The sequence below is a fragment of the Python bivittatus genome, unplaced genomic scaffold, assembly GCF_059951505.1.
Source record: "Python bivittatus isolate LINGU-HERP-01145 unplaced genomic scaffold, Pbiv_v1 ctg000070_np1212, whole genome shotgun sequence".
In the NCBI taxonomy this organism is placed as follows: Eukaryota; Metazoa; Chordata; class Lepidosauria; order Squamata; family Pythonidae; genus Python; species Python bivittatus.
In genome coordinates, this window is record NW_028277034.1 from 7,872,169 (window position 1) to 7,896,268 (window position 24,100).

The following is a 24,100-nucleotide window of genomic DNA, read 5'->3' on the forward strand; positions in this document are numbered from 1 at the left end:
AGAGATGGTAATCCCTACAGTCCCGGTTGCTGTCGTTAACTGAATCCCATAGTTGTTAGGTGAGGCAACTTCCTGTGGCTTCCCACAACCAAAGTCAGTGGGGAAGTCAGCACGAAGTTGCAAGTCCCAGGCCCGCAGGTAGGTAAGTGGCTGCTGCCAGGTGGGGGAGTGAATGAGGAGGTGCACGAGGGTGTGAGGGGGGGTTGGGGAGGATGCGAGCAGGTGCATGAGAGGTGTGGGTCAGGGAGAATGCACAAGGGTGAGAGGAGGTGTGAGAGGTGCCATGTGGGTCAGAGTGTGTGGGGGTGCAGCACAGGTCGGAATGGGTGTGGCGTGAGCGCAGAGGGGCTGGAGGAGGGTGCACAGGTGGGAGAGACTTATCCCAGCAACTTGTGACCTTCCCTGCCAGCTTTCCCATTGACTTTCTAGGGAAGCTGGCAGGGAAGGTTGCAAATGGCAATCATGTGATTGTGGGGTGCTTGGCAACCAGTTGTAAGTGCAAATGGGTTGCCAAACACCCAGATCGCAATCATGTAACAGCGGGGGTGATAGGATGGCCAGAACATCTGAGGACTGGTCATAACTGTTATTTGTTCAGCGCCATCATAACTTGGAACGGTTGCTGACTGAATGGTTGTACGTTGAAGACTACCTGTAACTTCTTTAATCAGTGTGCAGATAATTGATTGCTAGGATATGACAGCATTTTGTTTGGTAGAAAGAATTCTAACACAAGAACCAGGGTTTTGTGGGGAAATAGCTTATGCAACAAGCTTTTTATGTATAGAAAGAAGAAATTCCAAGGCTGTTGCTTCATAAAGATTATAAAAGCTTTGAGTCTTTCTTGACACAACCGCCTTATTACTCTTGTTAGTATATGCACTTGTTGAGGCCCACTTCTCATGTTACAGGTGTGCTGTTCTGAAATATGTTCCACTTTGCTTGAAAAAGTAATGGGAAGTTTGGTAGGAAAGGACTGTTGTAAATTATGATACAGCTGTCCTCTAGTGCAATACAAATTCAGTACCTTGTGTGGTCCTGCCCAGCTGGGCCTTATGAGGGATGTCCAGCAAAGCTGCAAGGTGGGCTGTGCTAAACTAGGTTAGGGCATGGACAGCAGGAAGCTTTGGCCTTGCACTATGTTTCATTTAAACTATGATTGCTATGGAAACTATGTGCCTATGAGAAAACAATTGGCATTAAATATTACAAGAAATACTAGCTAGTTTACAAGCAGAAATAACCTGACTGATTCCTCAGGGCCACTCTAAAGGAGGGGAAATTAACACTTTAGTTTAACACTGCATGTGAAACAGTCTGTTACTCCTTCCTGAAAATCAGGTTCCATAAAACATGAATAGGAGGCATGTGGTACTCCAGAAGTTGTTAAACTACATCCCAGGCATTGAGTAAGTTGGCTGGAGCTGATAGGAAGCGTAATCTGTCAGCCTCTGGAGAGTTGTAGTTTTCTAACCCCTGCCTTAAACATTCTTACGTGAGCCATCTAGGAACTGTAGCTGCTTTGAAGCTCCTGGGCCACTTGATGTGGTGGAAATAATGTATAGAATAGTAAGCCGGCAGAGAACATGGTTTTTGTTTTTTGTTTTAGAACAATGCTCTGCTAATTAGTTTATTTTTAGTGTCTTTTTGACTGAACAAGGAAAACACACTGGAAATTGTGCTCTAATTCTTGAAATCCTACCTGCCTGTGTTCTAACTGTATTTGTTGATCTGGTGTGAAGTCAGTTCTATATTCAGCCCAGCCCAGCATATCAGTTTATTTTCCTGAAGCATGACAACACCCATTTAGAGGTTATGACATTCCTGATTCATATAAACGTGTAATGTATGCTATCTAAAGTTACTGCGGCATCATTTTACTGATGTATTATGTTGCAGGTTCATAATGTATGACACTGTTTGCTCTTTGGACACTATTGTGGTTTATGGTACCTAATATATGATTCTAATCGCAATAAAGTAAATAAAAATAGATCAGTGTATTCTAGCTGAAGTACATAAAGTGTCCAACAATCTCATCCATTCCATGTTAATTCACCAATGACTACTCCCACTGAGTTCCTTGGATAACTCCCATTTAACAGCACATGAGCTTACAGAAGATACCTACTTAGAAACCTTACCAGTCTTAGTTTTAACATATTTGCCAAATTAAGGGTACATAAACTTCAAAGCCAGATGTCTCACTGATGTCTTTTGAAAAAGGTTGAGGGCACACCTCGCTCTTCCCTTGAGATCAGATAAACTTTGGTTATGGGGATATTCTTAAAGTGAAGGTGTGTTGAAAATTGTCAAGAGCTGTGGACTTTTAACTGAGTATAAGGTAAATGTTCATAAGGGCTAACAAGTAAACCATTCAGGGAAGATACACCAAGATTAAATCTGCTTTTATGAGGTCCTACGGATTGTTTTACTGTAGATCAAAAACCAACCCAAACTGAACACTTGCATAGTTAATACCTGTGATGGGGTTCTAGCAGGATTTTTGCTACCAAACCTGTCAAATCTTAAATATTACCATAACAATTCTACATACCATTTTTGAAACATTCAGTATTCATTGCCTTGAGTATTTAATAAAAAGGAAATATATGTATGTATGAATGTATGGCTTTCAAAATAATCAGTACTTCCTCTTCTTGCAGAGGAAACAATGCCTGTGGAAAGAATGCGAATGCGGCCATGGCTAGAGGAACAAATAAATTCGAACAAAATCCCAGGGCTGAAATGGCTTAATGAGGTAAGGCGAGCCTGCATTTTTAAGCAGTGAGAAATAAACCAGACAGTCCATCTTTTCTAAAGGAGGACTGCAGAGCATTCAAAAGAAGTGTTTTGCATAGTACGTTACTGCAAGTTAGGCGGCCCTTGTCTAAGAGTTAAAATAGCCACATCCTTTGGAAGGCTTGTTTTGCTGTTTGCTGCCTAGAAGGTTACCTCTTTGTGTGTGTGTGTGTGTGTGTGAGAGAGAGAGAGAGAGAGAGAGAGGGTGTGCATACACAGGCAGGATTTCTTCTGGGACTGAACCCAGATATGCTCAGACCTGAGTCTTCTAAAAGATGTGGCTGCTTTGATTCTCCAGGGAAGGAGGCTTCGTTCACGCTAACACGCTGCAAAGCACTCCTTTCAAAGGCTTTGCTTAGCCTTGATAACAAACACTAGGCTCACCTTGAACAAGGCATTATTTATAATTCTGATTCATAGAGCAGAGATAAGTCAGCTACCTGATTCAGATGTAACTAGAAACTTTGGCCTTTTTTTTTTTTAAACAAACAAGGAAGTATCCAGTTATGTGATCTCGGCAAAAAGGAGGAGGGATTTTAATTTGGCTTTCTGTGTGACACTTCCCATAATGTTTGTGTATATATATATGAATTCTGGGATAGATTAAACTGACCCTCAGGTAGATATCATAGCTCCCAGTTACTAAGAGCTGTACATTCCTTTTCTCATAGGTACATTCAAAGCAGTATTTAAAAAGGTTAATAAATCAGACACCAATGAAATCTAAAAATGTTGTTTCAAAATATAATAACACAAAGCACCTCAGTCTTAATACTCACCAATTCATGCTGAGGCATATGCTAATTGTGTATTGTTTTGGGAAAGTACCACAGTTTGAAACCATAAAGGGCTGTCTCATCAGCATCATCTTTTTTAAGCATTTAAATCAGTGTTTCTCAAACTTGGCAACTTTAAGATGTTTGGACTTCAACTCCCAGAATCCCCAAGTGAGCCTGCTGGCTGGGGAATTTTGGGAGTTGAAGTCCACACATCTTAAAGTTGCCAAGTTTGAGAAACACTGATTTAAAGGTTCTGTCTGTCATCTTCTCTTACTGGCCCTCCTGGAATACTCTTATCATCTCAGCTTCTCTATGTCTTTCTTTTCCTAAACTCAGATTAAAAAAAAAAAGTGGAATGCAGCCATCACTGTTTATTTTCTAAGAATGCTGATTGTGGTATGCGGACCAAAGAAACAATATTATAAGTAGAGAAAATGCTACAGGCAGAATGTCAGATTCACAAAAAAAGTAACAGAATCTTTTAAAAATATTCAGAGATCTGAAGGAACCTGGCAGCATCCAGAGATGTATCCTCAAATATTCTGGTGCTCCTGGGTGCCTGCTTGTCTAGCTTTGCTATAAGGATCTAACATTTAAGTTAGCGAGGTAATCCTTGCTGATGTGTCCTATTTGTTTGTTTCTCCCCCCCCCCCCAGGAAAAGAAGATTTTTCAAATTCCTTGGATGCATGCCGCACGTCACGGGTGGGATGTCGAGAAAGATGCTCCTTTATTTCGGAACTGGGCCATTCACACTGGTATGGGAAACTTATTTTTACTGGAGAGGTTTCTCGTGAGATTTCTCTATTTCTCTCATTGATACTACTTTCTGTTTTGCTGCTGCATGTAATCAACCTCATAAGGGCTGTATACGTGGTAAAGTAAGCTAAAATGCCCTCTCTGTTTCAAATGGATAGGGAGTCCTGTAAGTATGGCAAAGTCATGTAAATATCAGATGCGTCCTTGTGCTTTGCTGCTGAAGATTGATTTCTGGAGTCCCATTGAGTTGACTCTCATTGAGCACCTTGCTGGGTTGATTATCTGGAATTCTGTGTAGCTCTAAAGTCTTTAAAAAGCATTTGGTTGGAAACTATTCCTTTGTTCCTGATTCCTCTATACCAGTGTTTCTCAACCTTGGCAGTGTTAAGCTGTGTGGGCTTCAACTCCCAGAATTCCCCATGCTGGCTGGGGAATTCTGGGAGTTGAAGTCCACACAGCCTAACACTGCCAAGATTAAGAAACCCTGCTCTATAGCAAATACTTGAGCTGTGAAAACCAAATGAAAACAAATCCCCCCTACCTGTATGCTGGAGATGATTTGGTTCTCTGGCTCTACTTCTTAAGCACTGCCACACTTGTATGAAGAATATGAGGATACGCTTGTGACTTACAAAAAGCATTTTTTTATCTTTGGCCTTTGGGCAGGTGCAGAAGACACTCAACTTCTCCAGAAGTTGGACTCAGGAGCACATCTATAAGGAGGTGGAGCTAGTTCAGTGGGCTCCAGGGAGTCTGCCTTGTGACTGATTTTCAATTGATGATACCACATCCACATAGGTCAGTATTGTCCAAACTTGGTCACTTTAAGATGAGTGGACTTCAACTCCCAGCATGGCTGGCTGGGGAATTCTGGGAGTTGAAGTCCACTCATCTTAAAGTGGCCAAGTTTGGACAACACTGACACAGGTGATGGAACAACTTAGGCTTGACCCAGGACATCTTCTGCTGATGATAAGCCCTTCTTGGCAGTGTACAACCAAGTTAACCCTTACATTTCTTCAAAGTTTATGTTCAGTTGGATTTCTGTATGAATAGTTTTGGCAGATTAAGCCCATAGTGTGATGGGCTTATATCAGAAAATGTCCCTCAACATTTGATTGTAAACTGTTTTGAGATTTTTTTAATGGGAGGCATTACAGAAGTATTTTAAATTAAAATAAAAATAACAAAGAAAAAACCCATAGCAGTTCCTGTCTTTCTGTGGCCTTTGTTTGCACTGCATTTCCTTCCTCCCTGTCAAATTAATCACTGATATTAAACTGGTGTTGCAACATAAGATAAAGTCTGGTTACCAAGAACTTTTTCTTCCCTCTTTGCTTAGGAAAGTACCAGCCAGGAGTTGATAAAGCAGATCCAAAGACATGGAAGGCCAATTTTCGATGTGCGATGAACTCCTTGCCAGACATAGAAGAAGTTAAAGACAAAAGCATCAAGAAAGGGAACAATGCTTTCAGAGTCTATCGGATGCTGCCGTTATCTGAGAGGCCTTCTAAAAAAGGTAAATGAAAGGACTGTGATGGTTAGTGACTTGGTGGACATCAGAGACCTAGCAGCTTTTTAAGCAGCTTTCCTGATATACTGAGACTCCGGTTCACAGAATTCCCACTTGATCAGAACAAATAAAGCTTTCATCCCCAACACATTAGGAAACCAGGATGGTGAAGCCTGGGAAAAGACAGATTAGGTGCATGTGGATAAATGGGCAGGCAGTCTTTCTTTTGTCACAGGCACATCTGCTAGGTGAATGCAACCACCTAAGAAGAATAAAAATAAAAATAATTGTTTAAAATCCTCATTTCCATGCTGAAACAGGAACCTTTTCCCTACAGCTGTACAGATGAGTGCAAATGGTCCTTGCTTCATCATTGTTTCCATCTAGCATTCCATGTGATGTCAAACTTGATTTTTTTTTCCTGTTGTTCCAACCAATAACCAAGGAAGAAAAGGAGAGTTGCTCACGGTCCAGCATATGACGGTCCTGGGTTAATTCCTGGCACTGCCATTGAAAAAAATTACCCCTTTCCAGGAAATGGGGAAAAGTCTTCCATTGCTAGTCAGAATAGAAAATATTGTACAATGATGATAAGGAGCCTGGCATTCACCCACTTCCAGTACATCAATGATATGAGTTAGTGTCAGAGAAAAGCAGAAGGATCAAAACCATGATACCACCAAAGGTACACTGTTTACCTCCCTGACATGAATAATTAAAAATGGAAATTTCACATGAGGATGCCAGAGTCTCACCAGATCTTGCAGAAATATTTAACTTATTTGTTTTTCTTGCTCTGGCACATGGAAGTTAGAAAAGTATAGTATCTTAGTATTTTGGAAGACAGTCTCAAGCAACTGAGAAGAAAAAGAATAATAGCACCCATTGTATTCCTAATTTAGAGAGGAATTTTATTCCTCATTCACATGGGGGAACTTGGAGAATAAAGTGTTTAAAGTTCTGCTTGTATATCTTCCCTTATTTTCAGTATGATTTAAATGGATTGTATTTTCAGGTATTACTGATCTGATTGTTATATTAAATTCAGGTGAATTTCTTTTATTTGTAAAATAAAAAAAAAAGCATAGTGGGCTTAAGCAAAGTTGACTAGTTTTGATCAGGAAATGAGTGTAAACACCTTTTCTTATATTTCTACAGGAAAGAAACCCAAGTCTGACAAGGAAGATAAAATGAAACAAATTAAGGTATTTGGGGGAGGGGGGGGTTGTTTTTGTTTTTTGGTTATCATTTCATGGCTAAAGAAGCTGTCATTTGTAGATTGATACAGAAACTTCCAAAACATTCTGAGAACTTATTGTAGTTTATTAACACTTTTTAACAGAAGGACCTCACAGCAGTTTTCTTCAACAAATGTCCTTCAAACATAATACATGGCCCAGCTGCAGAATATGCTTAATGAAATGGTTTTTATTTTAAGTAATTAGAGGTGAGGATTGATCCTTTTCAGAGGCATGGTCTATGGGAGAGGAGGCTCATATCTTCCCTATGTGACTGGAACAAATATAATTTCTTTCTTACTGCATTTCCAATAAGGATTCTTCCTTCCTTACATCCATGGTTATTGAAATGAAAACCAAAGTGTAGCAGCGTTAGGTATAATTTGATTCTGGTTTTATTTTTTGATTTTAAGGTAATGTAATGATAGGTGATCTATTGCAAGACACAGTGCACGGTGCTAGTAATATAAGTAGGCGAGACAGGAGATGGCGCAAATAGCTATCCATGAAGTTGCACCCTATCAAAATATGTTTCTAACCATTGGATAAGATTGACAGCATTCTGCTGGCTCATGAAAGAGTTTGACATTTTTCTTGGTTATCCAGATTTCTAGTTACTGAACTCATGGCAAATAGCTCTGTGATAGGTGGCAGTCCTGCATTCGCCTGTCCATCTGTTCTGCTGTCCCAGGTTATTTTATGGCACAAAGGACAGTACGTGTAGTACTGAAATCTCTCTAGGAGGTCACTAAGTGGTAGCTGCTGGTTATCAGGAATTTCTCGAGTGTTATATAATTGGCTTTGCCTTTGAAAGGTTAATTCTCGTGATGTATTCTTCACAAGGAATTACACAGGGCACAGACCTTTTTCTTCCTCTATCCAGCACATATACCACAGTTACCTTACTGCGCTTTCAAATGTCAACAGGCATGACCTACACAGTTGCAAGGATATGTTTGCAGGCTTCAGGAACAGAAACTGTCATACAGAATTTTGCCATATGAGGAGGCAAGAAGCTTCCTCTTCAGGCAGCAGACGTTTGTTTTATCAGAAAGACCCAAATTAATCACAGCTTCTGTTTTCCTGTTGCATCTATCTCTGTTTTTATTATACTGCACTTTTGCTGCTGGGCAGACTTTCATTGCGGTTCATAGTTGTATGGACTAGGGCATAAGTACCAGAAGGGCAAGTTATTCAATATAGTGGTTATTTCTGTTATTAACAATTATACTTTTAGTTAACAGAGCAATTATTTCTATTATGAAAATATTATTAGGGAGTCTAACTTGGGGACCAGAGCACTTTTGCACTTTTTCTGCATTCTCATGGAGTCATAGTTTATACACACAGCCTTCTCTACCACCAACTAGAAATTAGAGAAACCTCTTGATGAGAATCACAAATGAAGGAAGGATTTAGTTCTATTTCTTTTCTTCACCCTCTGAATATGGAACAGAAGAACTAAACCAAGGCCATGAAACCAAATACAGAAATGGTCTGCATTGACTTGGACTGCCAAACATACAAGCAGAAATGGATTAAGAAAAAGGATTTCCTTGTCCACATTGCATTTCTCACTCCCTGGGATTGGAAGAGTTTTGTGAACAAAGAACATGTACTATTACCAAATCACATTTTGTGGGTGCAAAACCCAGGTGTTTTTCCACTGAGGTTAATGCCCAGGAAAGCTTAATTAAGTTTACAGGCTTGATTTTGCAGGAAGTAGAAATTTGCTAGGTTCGTGCATTCTTAGTTGGTACAAGTTGAGTGTATTTGAAAGGCTGTGATAAATATTTAATAAGAAGAGTTGTTGGAGGTAGTGACACCTAGGTTAATTTATCAATGCAAAGCATATTTCTTAGAAGGCCTCTAAATCAACTCTGCACATTGCTTTTCTGAATGCAGACCATTTTTATGAATAAGGATGGGCAAGGCTGGTGTTTCAGTTGTGAGATTGGACAGCGTGAGACACTAGTCTGCTTCAACTTGGCCACGCTGTCCTGCGGAATGCTGAAGGAATGGTGAGGGATAGGTTTAACTGAGGATTAATCGGGGTGAAATGTATTTCTGCTTGCCTATCAGTGTATCATCCTTCTTTTGTTTTCTTTCTAGCAAGAACCACAGGAGTGTTCTTATCAACTAAGTAATGGAACAAGTCCAGAATTTTCTAATTACTGCTTATCTTCCACAATAAAAACTGAAGTCGACAGTACAATAAACATTGTAGGTAAGCAGCTCCAGTAGACCGGTACATTCTTTTCCTTGTGTGGCTAACTTCTAGAGCAAGAATTTTAGCTTTTAAAGTTCAGTTTCATATGAACAGTAATATATCAGATCACAGCAACAGGATAATTAGGTCCTGGTTTAGTTAGGGATTTTGAACAAAACTCCTGGAAAATGGCAGAAGTGAAAGAAGAAATTCAACTCTTTATAAAGTGCTTGGTTGACGCCAGATTTAGTCATGCTTAGAGCAAGCCCGTTAAAACTAGTAGAGCTAGTTAGTCATGTCTGTCCCTAAGTTCCACTGTATCTATTCTGAGCATGGATAAGGCTGCAGATAGGCAACCCAGAACTTGGGATTTTCAGAATTTTCTCACCAAGGCTGAAGAGTGAATTCTGACCTGAGTTTCTCACTTTGGAAACTGTCCTTCTCTTGGAGCTTCGAAAACCCATCTTTTCTAATTTGAGAATTCCCAAATGAGACATCAGAAGAATGGGTCAGGAAGTACTGTAAATATGCCTGTGATCCATAAAATCCAATGTTCCTCCAACACTGACACATACATCTGCCCTGGAGCTGTGGGTGGTCAGGGAACGATGCAAATCCTGTTTTCTCTTACTTCATTCTGTTGGAATGAGCATAACAAGTCTTTAGGTAAGTTGAGATGTCAGTGTTGGAGTGTTTAAAAGCTGGGTTATTCCTTAGCTAGAATAGATACCCTTATCCATCCATCCATCCATCCATCCATCCATATTTAACTGAAGGAAAAATAATGCTTGTACTCATTCATAAAACACAATTTTAATACACTGATTAATTTGTCAGATTAGATTTCTTCCCTTTCTTTGAATAGTTCAGTATGGATGTTATGCTAGCTTCCGCAAACCATGGTTTTGCCAATGATCATCCTCCCTCCCTCTCTTTTGCACTGTGTTGCCTATGGTAGTAAAAAGGTACCCCTCCACGCACATCTGAGCCTGATTCACTACCAAACCTACAGTGGGGCAAAAAAGTATTTAGTCAGCCACCAATTGTGCAAGTTCTCCCACTTAAAAAGATGAGAGAGGCCTGTAATTTTCATCATAGGTATACCTCAACTATGAGAGACAAAATGGGGGGAAAAATCCAGAAAATCACATTGTCTGATTTTTAAAGAATTTATTTGCAAATCATGGTGGAAAATAAGTATTTGGTCACCTACAAACAAGCAAGATGTCTGGCTCTCACAGACCTGTAACTACTACTTTAAGAGGCTCCTCTGTCCTCCACTCGTTACCTGTAGTAATGGTACCTGTTTGACCTTGTTATCAGTATAAAAGACACCTGTCCACAACCTCAAACAGTCACACTCCAAACTCCACTATGGCCAAGATCAAAGAGCTGTCGAAGGACACCAGAAACAAAATTGTAGACCTGTACCAGGCTGGGAAGACTGAATCTGCAATAGGCAAGCAGCTTGGTGTGAAGAAATCAACTGTGGGAGCAGTAATTAGAAAATGGAAGACATACAAGACCACTGATAATCTCCCTTGATCTGGGGCTCCATGCAAGATCTCACCCTGTGGGGTCAAAATGATCACAAGAACGGTGAGCAAAAATCCCAGAACCACATGGGGGGACCTAGTGAATGACCTGCAGAGAGCTGGGACCAAAGTAACAAAGGGTACCATCAGTAACACACTATGCCGCCAGGGACTCAAATCCTGCAGTGCCAGATGTGTCCCCCTGCTTAAGCCAGTACATGTCCGGGCCCGTCTGAAGTTTGCTAGAGAGCATTTGGATGATCCAGAAGAGGATTGGGAGAATGTCATATGGTCAGATGAAACCAAAGTAGAACGTTTTGGTCTAAACTCAACTTGTCGTGTTTGGAGGAGAGAGAATGCTGAGTTGCATCCGAAGAACACCATACCTACTGTGAAGCATGGGGGTGGAAACATCATGCTTTGGGGCTGTTTTTCTGCAAAGGGACCAGGACGACTGATCCGTGTAAAGGAAAGAATGAATGGGGCCATGTATCGTGAGATTTTGAGTGAACACCTCCTTCCATCAGCAAGGGCATTGAAGATGAAACGTGGCTGGGTCTTTCAGCATGACAATGATCCCAAACACACTGCCCGGGCAACGAAGGAGTGGCTTCGTAAGAAACATTTCAAGGTCCTGGAGTGGCCTAGACAGTCTCCAGATCTCAACCCCATGGAAAACCTTTGGAGGGAGTTGAAAGTCCGTGTTGCCCAGCGACAGCCCCAAAACATCACTGCTCTAGAGGAGATCTGCATGGAGGAATGGGCCAAAATACCAGCAACAGTGTGTGAAAACCTTGTGAAGACTTACAGAAAACGTTTGACCTCTGTCATTGCCAACAAAGGATATATAACAAAGTATTGAGATGGACTTTTGATATTGACCAAATACTTATTTTCCACCACGATTTGCAAATAAATTCTTTAAAAACCAGACAATGTGATTTTCTGGATTTTTTTCCCCATTTTGTCTCTCATAGTTGAAGTATACCTATGATGAAAATTACAGGCCTCTCTCATCTTTTTAAGTGGGAGAACTTGCACAATTGGTGGCTGACTAAATACTTTTTTGCCCCACTGTATGAGATGCCCTCCTATACATGTGAACTGATTAAGATGCCTTTGTAATAAAATATTCACAGCAAGCTGAATTGACCTTAAGTGGTGACATAGGGAAGAATCAGTCAGAACCTGTGGCCCAGTAAACCAAATTGTTTATATTCACTGGCTGTATTCTTTTGCCCACGACGTGCCTTTGCATCAAGGGTTTCTGTAAGCTAGGTTCTCTGAATTTTGCCCATTTTATGGCATGAAAATATGGTACATCATAATGCATTCAGATTCACTGAAAAATATGCTTCTTAGTTCATATGACTGCATGTAATCATCATCATAAATTGCTGTCATATCCAGTTGTAGGAGAATCACACTTTGAAGTTGGTTCTGGGGATCATATGATAGTTCCCAATCCACCAGATGTTTGTCAAGTAGTAGAGGTGACAACAGAATGTGATGACCAGCCCAGCTGTATGAGTCAACTATATCCACTACAAATCTCTCCTGTCTCCTCCTATGCAGGTCAGTAGCTTTGTAATGCTAGAATTTTAACAGATGTTTCCTTTTCTGCTTAGATTAGTTGGAAGAGATTTTATTGATGCTTTGGGAAACCATTTTAATCAACTTGTCATTTTCTTCTAAGAAAGAAAGAATGAAAGAAAGAAAGAAAGCTGTACTGAAATCAAATACAGGAACTAAAACTGAATGCTCCTTAAAAGTACTTCCAAGTCCTTTAAAATTAAGTTTCCAATAGAAGTGATGCCACAGTATACAAACAGGGCATGCCAAAGTATATAAACAGAGAGCAAATCCCATCCCATTCGAGCACCGAAGATGTTACCTAGCCGGGTAATGAAATGTTTGCAAGAAAAGAACCAAGCTCAGAGAACCCCAAGGACTCCACAAATTAAGTTTAGTAAAGCTCAATAAATAAAATTATTAGTTCCCTAATAAGATAATTTTTTTTAATCTGTTCAATCATGTCCAATTCTCCATGACTACCTGGATAAGTCCCTGCAGTTTTCTTGGCAAGGTTTTTCAGAAGTGGTTTTCCATTGCCTCCTTCCTAGGGCTGAGAGAAAGTGACTGGACCAAGGTCACCCAGCTGGCTTTGTGCCCAGGGGGGACTAGAACTCATGATCTCCTGGCTTCTAGCCTGATGCCTTAACCACTACACCAAACTGGCTCTCTAATAAGACAATAGCTCATTTGAAAAGAACTTAATCTTCATCACGTATGTGTATATGTGTGTGTGTGTGTATAAAATCTGTCTTAAAAAATAGAAGTCAGTGTTATTTATATGGACTCCAGGAATTCAGATCAGGGTCTTTTTCACATTTCACTATGTGAAATGTGAGATTGAATGGGACCTACTTTATGTAATGCAGCCGCTTTACCAGTGATTTAGCTCCTATCTGCTATTATGCATAAAACCCTGTTATGAACTTTGTGTGCTAGTTATACCATAGTACAGCCAAAGACCAATAATATTCTGGGAGAACACAGTTTACCAGGAGATCAGTGTACCTTCTTAAAAAAGAAGGCCTTAAGTCTGGAAGTCTAGATAAACGTTCTTAAGTGAAATAAGTTTTGTTGTTTCTTGGGCATGGTGCCAACAACATTACTTGGAGGTAAGCCAAAGGAATGTTCAAACTCTCCGTGTACAATCATGGTTGCAGCTGCCAGAATAGTTGAGAACAACCTGTTGGTCCTGAAGCAAGCTTACAGATAGTAGTAATTTTCTCCTTTGGCCCCTCAGATATGAACAATTCTACTTTTTTTTTTTTAATTATGACTATTCATTTTAGATTACTCTTGCCCTCTGGGTTATGTTCTGGTGATTTTAATATGATCAGACTGGTTTTACATAAATCTCACTAGACTGATTTGGAATAATTTCTTGGATATGAGAAGATGCAGCTGATCATGGTCAAAACAAAACAACTGTAGAGTGAATTTCTGTTCATACTGGCTATTCATAAATCTGCAGAACTCATATTTTTATCCCTGCTCTGTCTGGCAGAAAGTGAAACAACAGATAGCATCCCAAGTGATGAAGAAAACGCACAAGTAAGTAAAACATTTCCAGGTTTTCCTTTTACTATCACAAATAGGCTTTTGTTCATTGTTTTTAGGAGCTTTGTTTGATTCATTGATGGTTTAGAATCAATATCTTTGCTGTTCTTTATAAAGGTTTGCATGATGGCTTATGACAGATGGAAACAATGTATAATAACATTAAGATAAGACCAATACATTGATAGTAAGAGAGATGAGGGAGGAAGCAACATTAAATTTAATGCTCAAGCAGCATTAAAATGATTGTACCATTAAACAGTGCCAAAGAGTAAAATAATCAAAACTCTTGATGAAAAAAACACCTTCCCATTTGCCAAAAGTATGAAAAATAGGGAGCTATCTAGGCTTCCTTGAGGGAGGAGTTTTTTCTTTTTCCTCGACAGTCACATCTGTGAAAAGGACTCTGAAGACAACCACCAAAGATGTGGTCCTTCAAACAGCTTGGCCAATTAAAGTACAACTAGAGAGTGTAATGGCTGACACATCATGAAGAAAGTAAGATCCTTCGATCAGCTGAAATCAGTCCAGAAATCATGACTGAACTTCTCAGACTTCCTTGTTTCAGATGAGATCATTCTGTAAAAAATTAAAAGGAAAAGAGTTAGGCTTTTTAACAAGAGCCATTTGAAATTCTATCACAGATAAAATGGGCAGGATTTTCTCTTTCCCTCCTCTGCAACATGTGGCTTTCCTTATGACCACCCAGCAAATGTCATCCCTATTCAGCCACAATATTGGCAAAATAATTTCCCCCCTCTTCCTACTGACCCATATATAAAGTATGATGGTTTAAGAATTTGTTACTCGGGTTTTCCTGTCCACAAAACATGAGCATTTCAAAGCAGCTTGCAAAATACAAAAAGTATAAATGGGCATTAAAACATGCTTAAAACAAGCAAAAAATTAACACCTAAACAAATACTTGGTATATAAACAACAGTCAATGTAACAGAAGCAAAACAAAATGTGACCCATTTCAGCCCATTGCTAGCTATTTGTTTGTTTGTTTGTTTGTCACATTTATATAGCCGCCCATCTTACACAAAGCAACTCTGGCCGGCATACAACATATATCTCAAAAGCAACTCTTCAGCATTACAGCCAGCTTTTGGACATCGGTGGGCTGGGGGTTATATTCCAATAGATCTGAAAGGACCAGGTTGGAAGGGCTATTGTAGCTTCTGGAGTATTATGACCACAGAAAGATCATGGCCTGTCCAAGAGTAATGCAACAAGTATATTAAATAATAGACATGGCTGACTGGGGAAGAGATGCTTTGAGCAAAGGGTAGGGTCTAGGGCTTTAACTATCTTAACCAGCCCCTTTGGATGGTAGACTGAAATATTGGACATTTCAAAGAGCAAAGTGGTCACACAATCCTTTTGCTCTGATCAAATTGAGAGCAACAGTTTCTGTTTAGTAAGATTTTGTCAATGTCAGCCTCAGGTAGATTGCTTTACCATAGCCAGGAAGATGGCCAAGTCTGACCAGATGCCGATAAATAATTTTTTTAAAAAATAACCAATTTCAGTAATTATAGTAATTTTGCAGCCTCTGCTGCTGAACTTTAAAAAAAAAAAAACAACCTTAACCATCCATAGTTAAGTTTAATTTCCAGATCAGCAGGCAAGGAGCAGGTTCACACATCATGCTAAAACATAATGTGGTTTACTTTGTTTCGGCTTTGTAAGTTGTGAGGTCAGACAATTTTGGTTGGTTCACCAAATCACGATTAAGCAAACTATGACTTAGCACAGTGTGTGAACTCAATGAGAACCTCCTTAGAGAACTTCATTGTAGCTTTGGCATCAGTGACTTTTCTGTAAGAAATGTGAGATCTAGCAGTTACTACAACTTATAGGAGCATTACAACACGTAGTTTGGTAATTTTCAGTACTATGCCAGTCACATAGAATTGTGTGAGTCCATCTAAATACTTACTTGCCCAGTTAGTAGATCAGGTTGGGTTGAAGAAGGAGCTAAAGGAATCTAATGTCAGAACCAGGAGAACGTTTTCAAGGTCTGATGGGCAGACCTGGGGCCAATAACTGATTTCAGCATTAGTGGGCAGGAGACGCCTGTCTGACTGCTGCAGGACTGTTTGCCCCTCACAGGACTTGCTGTACCACAAAAGAAAGCTAGATCAGTCCCTTTTCCATCTTTGCATCTTCATTTAAAGTGCAGTTTTAGCCCAAAACAGACATTGAACCTGGTGAATCTCTATATAAGGGTTAATATCTATACAGGCTAGCAATCCTTTGCAAAGCACACAGGGGCAAATAAATCATCTCCCATTAAAACGTAAAAATATAAGCCTTCTAGATGATGCAGCTATTTTGACACTTCAAGGAGTGATGATGCAAGGAAGTATATCTACACAATAGCTGCTGTGTTTCACTGGTGGTCCCAGTGGAAGCATTGTCTGTGTACACACGCACATGCATAGACAGCCAGAAATAGTCTTGGAAGCAACCTGTGAGCCTTCCAAAGGATCCCACTGTTTTTACACTTCGAGGAGACATCCTTTGCTCATCCTAAACATGCTTTGCAAAGCATGTCTTTCAAATGCTTTAGACAACCCTAATAATTAATGGTTTGAGTGAGCTATTTTGGTGCAATATATATTTTCCACTTCAGGTTGCTTCATCTCACACTTCACAGCCATGATATTGTTGAAATTGAAATCAACCCCTAGGGTAAAGTTATAGCACTCTCACTCACTGAGCAACAAAATCTTTAAAGTTAAACATATAGTTTGGACTTCATAAGTTGCTGTACCTGATACCTTTTGTACATCCAAAGCCACAGTGGGAGGGTACATTAGTAAAAACGTTTTTGTTATATCTTAGTCAAAAGCTGTGTCTTTTGGATTTCCTGAGTTCGCATGTGGTTGAACACAATGGCAGGAAGTTCTCCTAACCATGCTGGAAAGCTTCTTACACATTGTACCTGCAAGATGAATAGCATTTCTGTCCAGTCTTATTCACTGCTTGCATGAGAAACAATCAGGAAAAATTCATGGTAGCTTTTCCTGTTTATTTTTGATTTTTTAAATCTCTCTCTGCTTTTGGAATGACCATTTCTCTTTTCTGCAAAACTGGGCCAAAGCTGAGCATTCTTGCTTTCTGTTGAATTCAGTGAGAAAAGGATAAACCAGGAGGTATGTGATAGAGCCAGATGTGTGGGTTGAAACCTGCATCTACTCCCAGGATGGGAGGAATAATTTCAACTACACTTTGCCCTTGCTGTCTTTCTTCTCTGGCTGGTAACATTCTCCTGTTTTACCATGTTTGATATAAGATTGGAACAGATCTGAATTTGAAGAGACTTAACACTTAAATTACCTGTATGTTTCTTTATTAATCAGCCTGACTCTGATATGTATAGAAGCTTTATCCTATTTGACAGTATTTGATAGAAAGTCTGAATGGAGTACCTACAAATTGGCACCTTGAGCACTTGGAACTCTTGAGTGCATGGAGTGCCCATGCACACACATACAGAGCTTTCCCTAAAGGAATGGACATCAGATGTCACTGTTGGGAGTAGGGTCAACAAATATAGTCCAATTGGTCCTTCTACTAGTTTATGCATTGGGGAAAAATGTCTGTACAGCCCTTTTTTTGTACATAAGCATTGCACCAAGCAACAAAATCTATAGGGCACAAAATGAACTGGTTGCAACAAGGTGTACAATTGAGGGAAGAAAACTCTACCTTGTGTTTCACATTCCACTACAAGAATTCTCTCCTTGTCAGCATGTTTGCTGATTGTGTCTTCTGTACAACAGATAACATGAGCAATATTAGACATTTTTCTAACAAGTGTCAGTGTAATACAGGTAGTCCTCACTTACTGACCACAACTGGGACTGGCAACTCCATTGCTAAGCAACATGGTCGTTAAGCACAATATCATGCGACTGCAGCTTGCAACTTCCTGCTGGCTTCCCCATTGACTTTGGTTGTCAGAAGCTGGCTGTGAAAGTCACAAATGGTGATTATGAGACTGCAGGACACTGCAATTGTCACAAATGTGTGCCAGTTGCCAAGTACCCAAATTGCAATCACATGACTGCAGGGACACTGCGACATCCACAACTTCAAGGACCAGTTGTAAGTCTCCTTTTTCAGCGCTGTTGTAACTTTGAATGGTCGCTGAACAAATGGTTGGTAAGCGAGGACTACCTGTATACTGTCCCAGGTGCTGGATTTTGGACTAAGGACCAAGGTTCAAGTCCCCAGTTGATCACAGAGCTTGCTGGATGACTTTGGACTAGAGTAACGCTCTCATGGGATTATTATTTGACCTCCCAGAAGAAAGGCAGGATTTAAATACCATAAATAAATAAAAACACTCTATTGGAGTTAACAGAGTAGGTAAACTTATCATTTCTTCTCTGCAGAGTCACCTTCAGTGGCAAAAGAAAAACATCGGTGGGAAACAATACTACAGCAATTTGGGGACAAGGAATCCACCTTACCCACTTCCTGGTATGGCCACCTTTGTGACTTCTAACCAACCTGACCTGCAGGTGACCATCAAAGAAGAAAGCTGCCCTTTGCCTTATAGCAGCTCATGGCCTTCTTTCCCAGATCTCCCTCTCCAACAAATAGTGTGCTCAGCTTCTACCAGCTACAGCAGCAGGCCTCCAGATCATGAGAACCGGGCAAGTGTCATCAAGAAAACCTCAGATATCACCCAGTCAAGAGTCAAGAGCAGCTAAGCCATTCACTGATATGTTCCTGGCAGATATTATTTTATGGCTTTGAGGAACATATCTCATGGACGTTCTGCAAATTTAAGGAAACAAGCCTGGATAGTGCAGGATATGACTCTGTTCAACTCCAGCATTGGAGCATCTTAAACTCAGGACTCCAATCATTAGAATGTCGGAGTTCCAAGATTACAGCCCAGGGAATAGAGGTTCACATTAGTAGTACGTTGCCAAGTTTCATCAAGAGGACCAACAGTCCCTCCCAAATAGAGGCACTTCATTTCTTGCAATCACCATAGTGGAACTCCAAACTTTTGGAATGAAAGAAAAAAATGTGAACTCGCTGGATTTTTTTTTCTGCAGAATCTATTGTAAATATGTACATAGTGCAGCACTAGCAATATTGCAGTCTGCTTTCGCACCTTATTAAAAAAAAATAGCACTTGCAAAAAAGGCCTTTTATTAATGAATGGCACATTAAAAGCTCTGGGTTTGGTCTCTCCAAGGGCTTCTCTGACATATGTAGCCTTGGAATCTGGAAATATGAATTAAAAAGGATGGTGAAACTTCCCGTGTACATTTCACAGATTGTTTTGAAGAGTGCTTGTCTTATTTGTGTCTAATCTGCTATGCTTGAAATCTGTGTGGTACAATAGAAGAAAATCTATTACAGATATATTATGCAAATTCCTAGGTTTTAAAGAAGAAAAGTACCCTAATTCTAACCAGAGTAAGCTTTTTTATTTTTTTATACAGTGGAATATTTTATTCAAAGTAAAATTCTAAAGTGAATATAATTGTTTCAAGTTTTTTTATCTTTTCTACAGCAAATTTATAATTTTACAATTTAGTGTTTTGGCTGTCAACAACTATCACATCTTTGTGGCACTTTTTTTTTCTTTTTCCCTCTCTTGCTCTTCCTATCTCTGTCTCTTTTTTACAATTTGTAAAGGTGAAATAGCTTTTAATTAGTTTTATGTAGCAATCAAAGTATCCTGTGGATTGATAATAAATATTATATATAGTTAAGTTTTTAAATAAATACTTTGTCTACATTTATGAAATTATCAGAAATGATAGAAGGAGTGAGTTGAGAAATATTGTGATGAATGACCAGTTTGAATGAGAAGAGAATGATAAAAGTCCAGTCTAAAAAATTGTACTCCAAAACACAGACATTTAACAAAACCCCATGGAACTCAATCAGAGAATTATATTCAACAGGTCCTGAAATAAATGAATGGAATTTCCTAGTGTTTAAACTTGATGGCCTCATGAGTCTAGTTTCAAATAAAATACTTAATATTTAATTTATTCATTTCTAAAAGTATACAATGTGTCATTTTATTCCAGAATCTCAAATGCATGCATTGTAGGTTTGGGGTGCTCTGCAATTGATTTGGAAAATCAAAAGACCCAGCAGCCATCTCTTTTTTTCCTCCACTTCCGCACAGCAAATAGGTCTTACTGCTTTAAAGAAGTGCTATGCCCCCCGCAACATATCTTGAACTACTTCTTCAGAACCATTTTCAAAGCGTACATAGCCCTAGTGCATATCCATCTTGCAGATCAGAACATCTTTATACCAGCTTTGGAAGTTCAGTGCCAAAAGCGTTGTTGAAATACAGTATTAGGGCAACTTTAATGTAAACTGGTGGTCAACCTGGTAGCTTTAATTCTGAATTGTAATTAAACATGAAGGTTCTATAGGGAATCCTAGTAGCTTCATGTTTTAGTTACAATTCTGGTTACGATTCCCACTTAACCAATCTTCTACAATTGGATTAAGAAATTAACCGAAATATGGAGTTAACAGCAAATAATATTAGCAAACAGATCCCAGGCATTGAGTCTGTGTTGGCTATATATATTTATAATGTATTTATACTATACTTTAGAATCTGCTTCAGCTGTTCTCAAACTGGTTTTTGCAATTCTTCATTACAATAAAATCAATGTGTGAAACTGGAAAAAGTTCAACATGGCTGCAGTTCTCACATGTAATAAAACAGTTGCTTTGATTTGGACAGTGGAAAATGTTTAAAAAGGTAAGGACAGAAACAACTTAGACCAGACGTAAAAGAGCTTCAAACTTGCAGATTCTACTTGGTTTATGTTTTTAAAACCAGTCAAAACTTGAGACAAATACAGAGAAAAGATTTAAGGAAAGGATTCTTAGCCTAGAAATATTGAAAAGAGACACACAAGGGATCTTGCCTAGTTAGTGGAATGGGCATCAGTGATGGAACAGATGTTATTTCCAGGACAATTATTAGAGTGGATTTGGAAAAAAGCACTGCTGCATGTAGAGAGGTTGGAAGAGAGAAGACCTTTCGTTGGATGACCAGAAGCCCACTCACAGCACTGGGTGCCTTCCATTCAAAAACTGGACTTTTGAAAATCTCACTTCCTTTGCTTCGTGCACATCACCAAGAGATCTAGTGACAGATCTTCCTTTTGCTTATACTTGGGTTATAGTCATAATCACTACAGATGTAATATATGAAGATCCTTTCAAATAGTTACTTGACGTCTATATTAGCCTTTGACTATACACAGATTTTCCTCATGAAATGGTTCCCAAATGAGGCCTGGGAATCTCTGGTGGGCTACAAAGATTGTTCTTAGTCTGAGAACGATCTCACAAGATTGCATTCTTGCTTGAAATCTCACGTGATTTCTACATACTTGACCCATTCCTTGCAATATTTCACCTGGGAGTGCCAAAATCCTGTGCGATTCAGTGCTTGTGAGATCAGCAGCTATACTTTTCTAAAGCTTAATTTAATTTAGGGGCATCATATCTGCTGTGGTGCCATTGCCATCACACTGTCTTCACTGGCTTATATGATCCTCAAAACCTGATAATGATGTAGCAATCCATATAAAAGCAAAGGCTAAGAATTGCCATTTGAAGATTATCTTTTTTTACAGAAATCAATTTAAATGTAAAATATATCAACAAAATGCTTATTTATATTCCAAATGGTTCTCTATTATTTTATATTCATTTTAACCAGAATAATCAGCTTGCATCGGGACTCAAAGACAACTTCATTCATGTGTTTCCACATAACATTAAGTGTAATTGGTTAGTTGGTTTATGTGTCAGTTTATAGATACACAGTTTTTAACACTCCCAAAATGGGAATGTTGAAGCAAAATTTTGTTTTAGAAAGTAGTAAAATAAGTATAGTTGGCTTAATGAGTTCAGTCTGATTTTTTACCATTTACTTGAATCATCTGTGGATAGAGTAGAAACTTGGGTGGTACTCTAAAAGTAAACCAGAAATAAGTTAGGAAATGGCAAACCAAGTCTTCCTTTGCAGACACCATAGTCATGATAGCCGTTGGTACAATAGATTATTGTTTCCAACTGATATACAGCTAAAACAAATTAGGACCTGATGCTTGTGTCATGCTGAGTCATTCATATGCTCGGCCAAAATTAAGTACAACACATTGTTTAATAGATCACATGATTCTAGCCAACAATTCAGAGTTGCAGTTCCAAATTTCTTAAAATACTCTTGAGGGGGAATAGTTATAATAGTACCAGTGATTTGTTTTTAATTAACAATATAAAGTATGTATTAAAGCAGTTCTGGGAACTTGAGAAGGTTTATTCAACGGTACAATTAATCCCAGGCAAAAGAGACTGGTGTTCCTTAATATACAGAAGACATACAGGAAACTCTGGATTTCAGAGAAAGGGATATTTCATTGTTAATTATTTTGCTAATTATTGGCAAAAGTGGCAGCAGTTACAAGATACATATCTTGTATAAATGTATAAATATATAAAGGGGCATAAATGTTTTAATGTTATTTAATTACAACAATACATAAATAGTGTTATAAATACATAATGCAATTTATTTTACTTTTTTCACTGATTTCTTTTTTCTTTCTCATGATTTCAATCATCTATAGTAGAGAAAAAATAGTTTTATCTCTAAACTATTTTGTTCCTTCCTATGTGAAAATATTTAATGAAGGTTATGGTTATTGAGTCTTACTGGAGAAGAATGATACTGTGTCTACTGCTGAACACAGCCTGGCCATTGTGCAATGGAGGCTACAATTTGGGTTTGATTCCTGCTGACTATAGACAAATGCTTGCCTTTTTGATCTGTCTTTAATAATAGCTCTTCCAAATATATCCTGCTAATCTTTTTGATCCTCTTCATCTACCACATCCACTGATTTCTCACTATTGGTTCTTTCTAAGCCATCATCTGCTCACATCACATTCCCAGAATGTATGAGTTTGTGCTTCTTTATTGTCACCTTATTTTTCTTCATCTTGTCTAAGATTGTCATTGCCAACATACCTAGGATTAGATGGCAGTTCTGACTTTAGCTGATTTTGAAAAATGTAAATTTAAACAGGGCTGGACCTGCTTAGTAATTGGGTGTGAGATCATCACTCCCAAAGATACGGCCTAGGTTGAGCAGTCATAAAAATCCCAGAAGAAGGCACTAGCATACCATTTTGTATTGTTGCCAAGAAAGCTACATGGATGTTATAGTTTTTATCTTTATTTCTCCATCTTTACTGATTCTCCAGCCTGAGAAAATAAAGTGGTCTCCTGCCTTAAGTTCTTCAAGTGTAAGTTCACTAAGCATGCTGACCAGCTTTATGTTCTTAATAGACATTAGCCTAGATTTCTGTGTTTATTTCATGATTAATTCTGTGTTTTCACTTTTGCTTATGAAAATCATGTCTTGATATCTCCAATTGTTAGCATTTCGGCCTCCTGTTCTGATTCCAACCATCTTCTCTTCCAATCTGGCCATTCCTATATATAATTTTTTTAAGTTTCTAGCAAATCCCAGTGAAACAGGGTTTTATTGTCCATCCCTACTTTCCCCATTTGTGTCTGCCATGCTGTCAGCTCCGTTCATAATTTCACCTTGAAAATAACTTTTATATTGAGTTGCTGTTCATTAGGTGAAGAAATTTGGACTTCCTAAGGCCATCTAGTCAGCTGAAGGGCCATTTAATCATTTTATTTTAAAAACATGGATACAAATCTAAACTTAAATAAGTTACATGCATTACATTTGTATCTCAGGGAACTCACTTTCTTTATATAGCATAGTTCAGTGATATCTTTCCTATTCTCTGTTTGCTGACTTTTGCTCTTCTTGTTCTTCAATGCATTCTTCTTATTTATCAAGTTTGTAAGTATAGTGTGTGCATGTTTCCCTGTTAATGAAAAGAAGAATATTCAGAAAAAAATTATACACATTGAAGATCAACATTATCCCATCATTTTGAAGAATATACCAGGGTTGCTAATTCATAGGGTCCAGGGCCAGGACATAATTAGGAAACCACAAGTCAAGTGAGTATATGCACCACACACTTGTGGCTGCTCATGATAATAGGTTTTTATCCATGCATGTGCAAC

At 38.8% G+C, this 24,100-nt stretch overlaps 1 protein-coding gene and 1 long non-coding RNA gene across 22 annotated transcripts in view; one reads left to right on the plus strand and one right to left on the minus strand.

The window, feature by feature from the left end:
• IRF2 (interferon regulatory factor 2) overlaps positions 1–20,431 on the plus strand; it is a 42,883-nt gene extending 22,452 nt beyond the window's left edge. For all 7 annotated transcript variants that reach the window (XM_025163023.2, XM_025163024.2, XM_007422703.4 and 4 more), the window contains 8 exons: positions 2,667–2,761; positions 4,238–4,337; positions 5,681–5,857; positions 7,010–7,056; positions 9,202–9,316; positions 12,244–12,408; positions 13,910–13,956; positions 18,372–20,431. In XM_025163023.2, coding sequence (XP_025018791.1) covers positions 2,675–2,761; positions 4,238–4,337; positions 5,681–5,857; positions 7,010–7,056; positions 9,202–9,316; positions 12,244–12,408; positions 13,910–13,956; positions 18,372–18,692 — 1,059 coding nt within the window. In that variant the 5' untranslated portion in view covers positions 2,667–2,674 and the 3' untranslated portion in view covers positions 18,693–20,431. The remainder of the gene's footprint in view (positions 1–2,666; positions 2,762–4,237; positions 4,338–5,680; positions 5,858–7,009; positions 7,057–9,201; positions 9,317–12,243; positions 12,409–13,909; positions 13,957–18,371) is intronic.
• Positions 14,165–24,100, minus strand: part of LOC107326845 (uncharacterized) — a 33,005-nt gene continuing 23,069 nt past the window's right edge. For all 15 annotated transcript variants that reach the window (XR_015794322.1, XR_015794339.1, XR_015794340.1 and 12 more), the window contains 4 exons: positions 23,771–23,895; positions 21,911–21,957; positions 15,908–16,086; positions 14,165–14,541 (listed from right to left, as the gene is read on the minus strand). This is a non-coding gene — a long non-coding RNA (uncharacterized LOC107326845). The remainder of the gene's footprint in view (positions 14,542–15,907; positions 16,087–21,910; positions 21,958–23,770; positions 23,896–24,100) is intronic.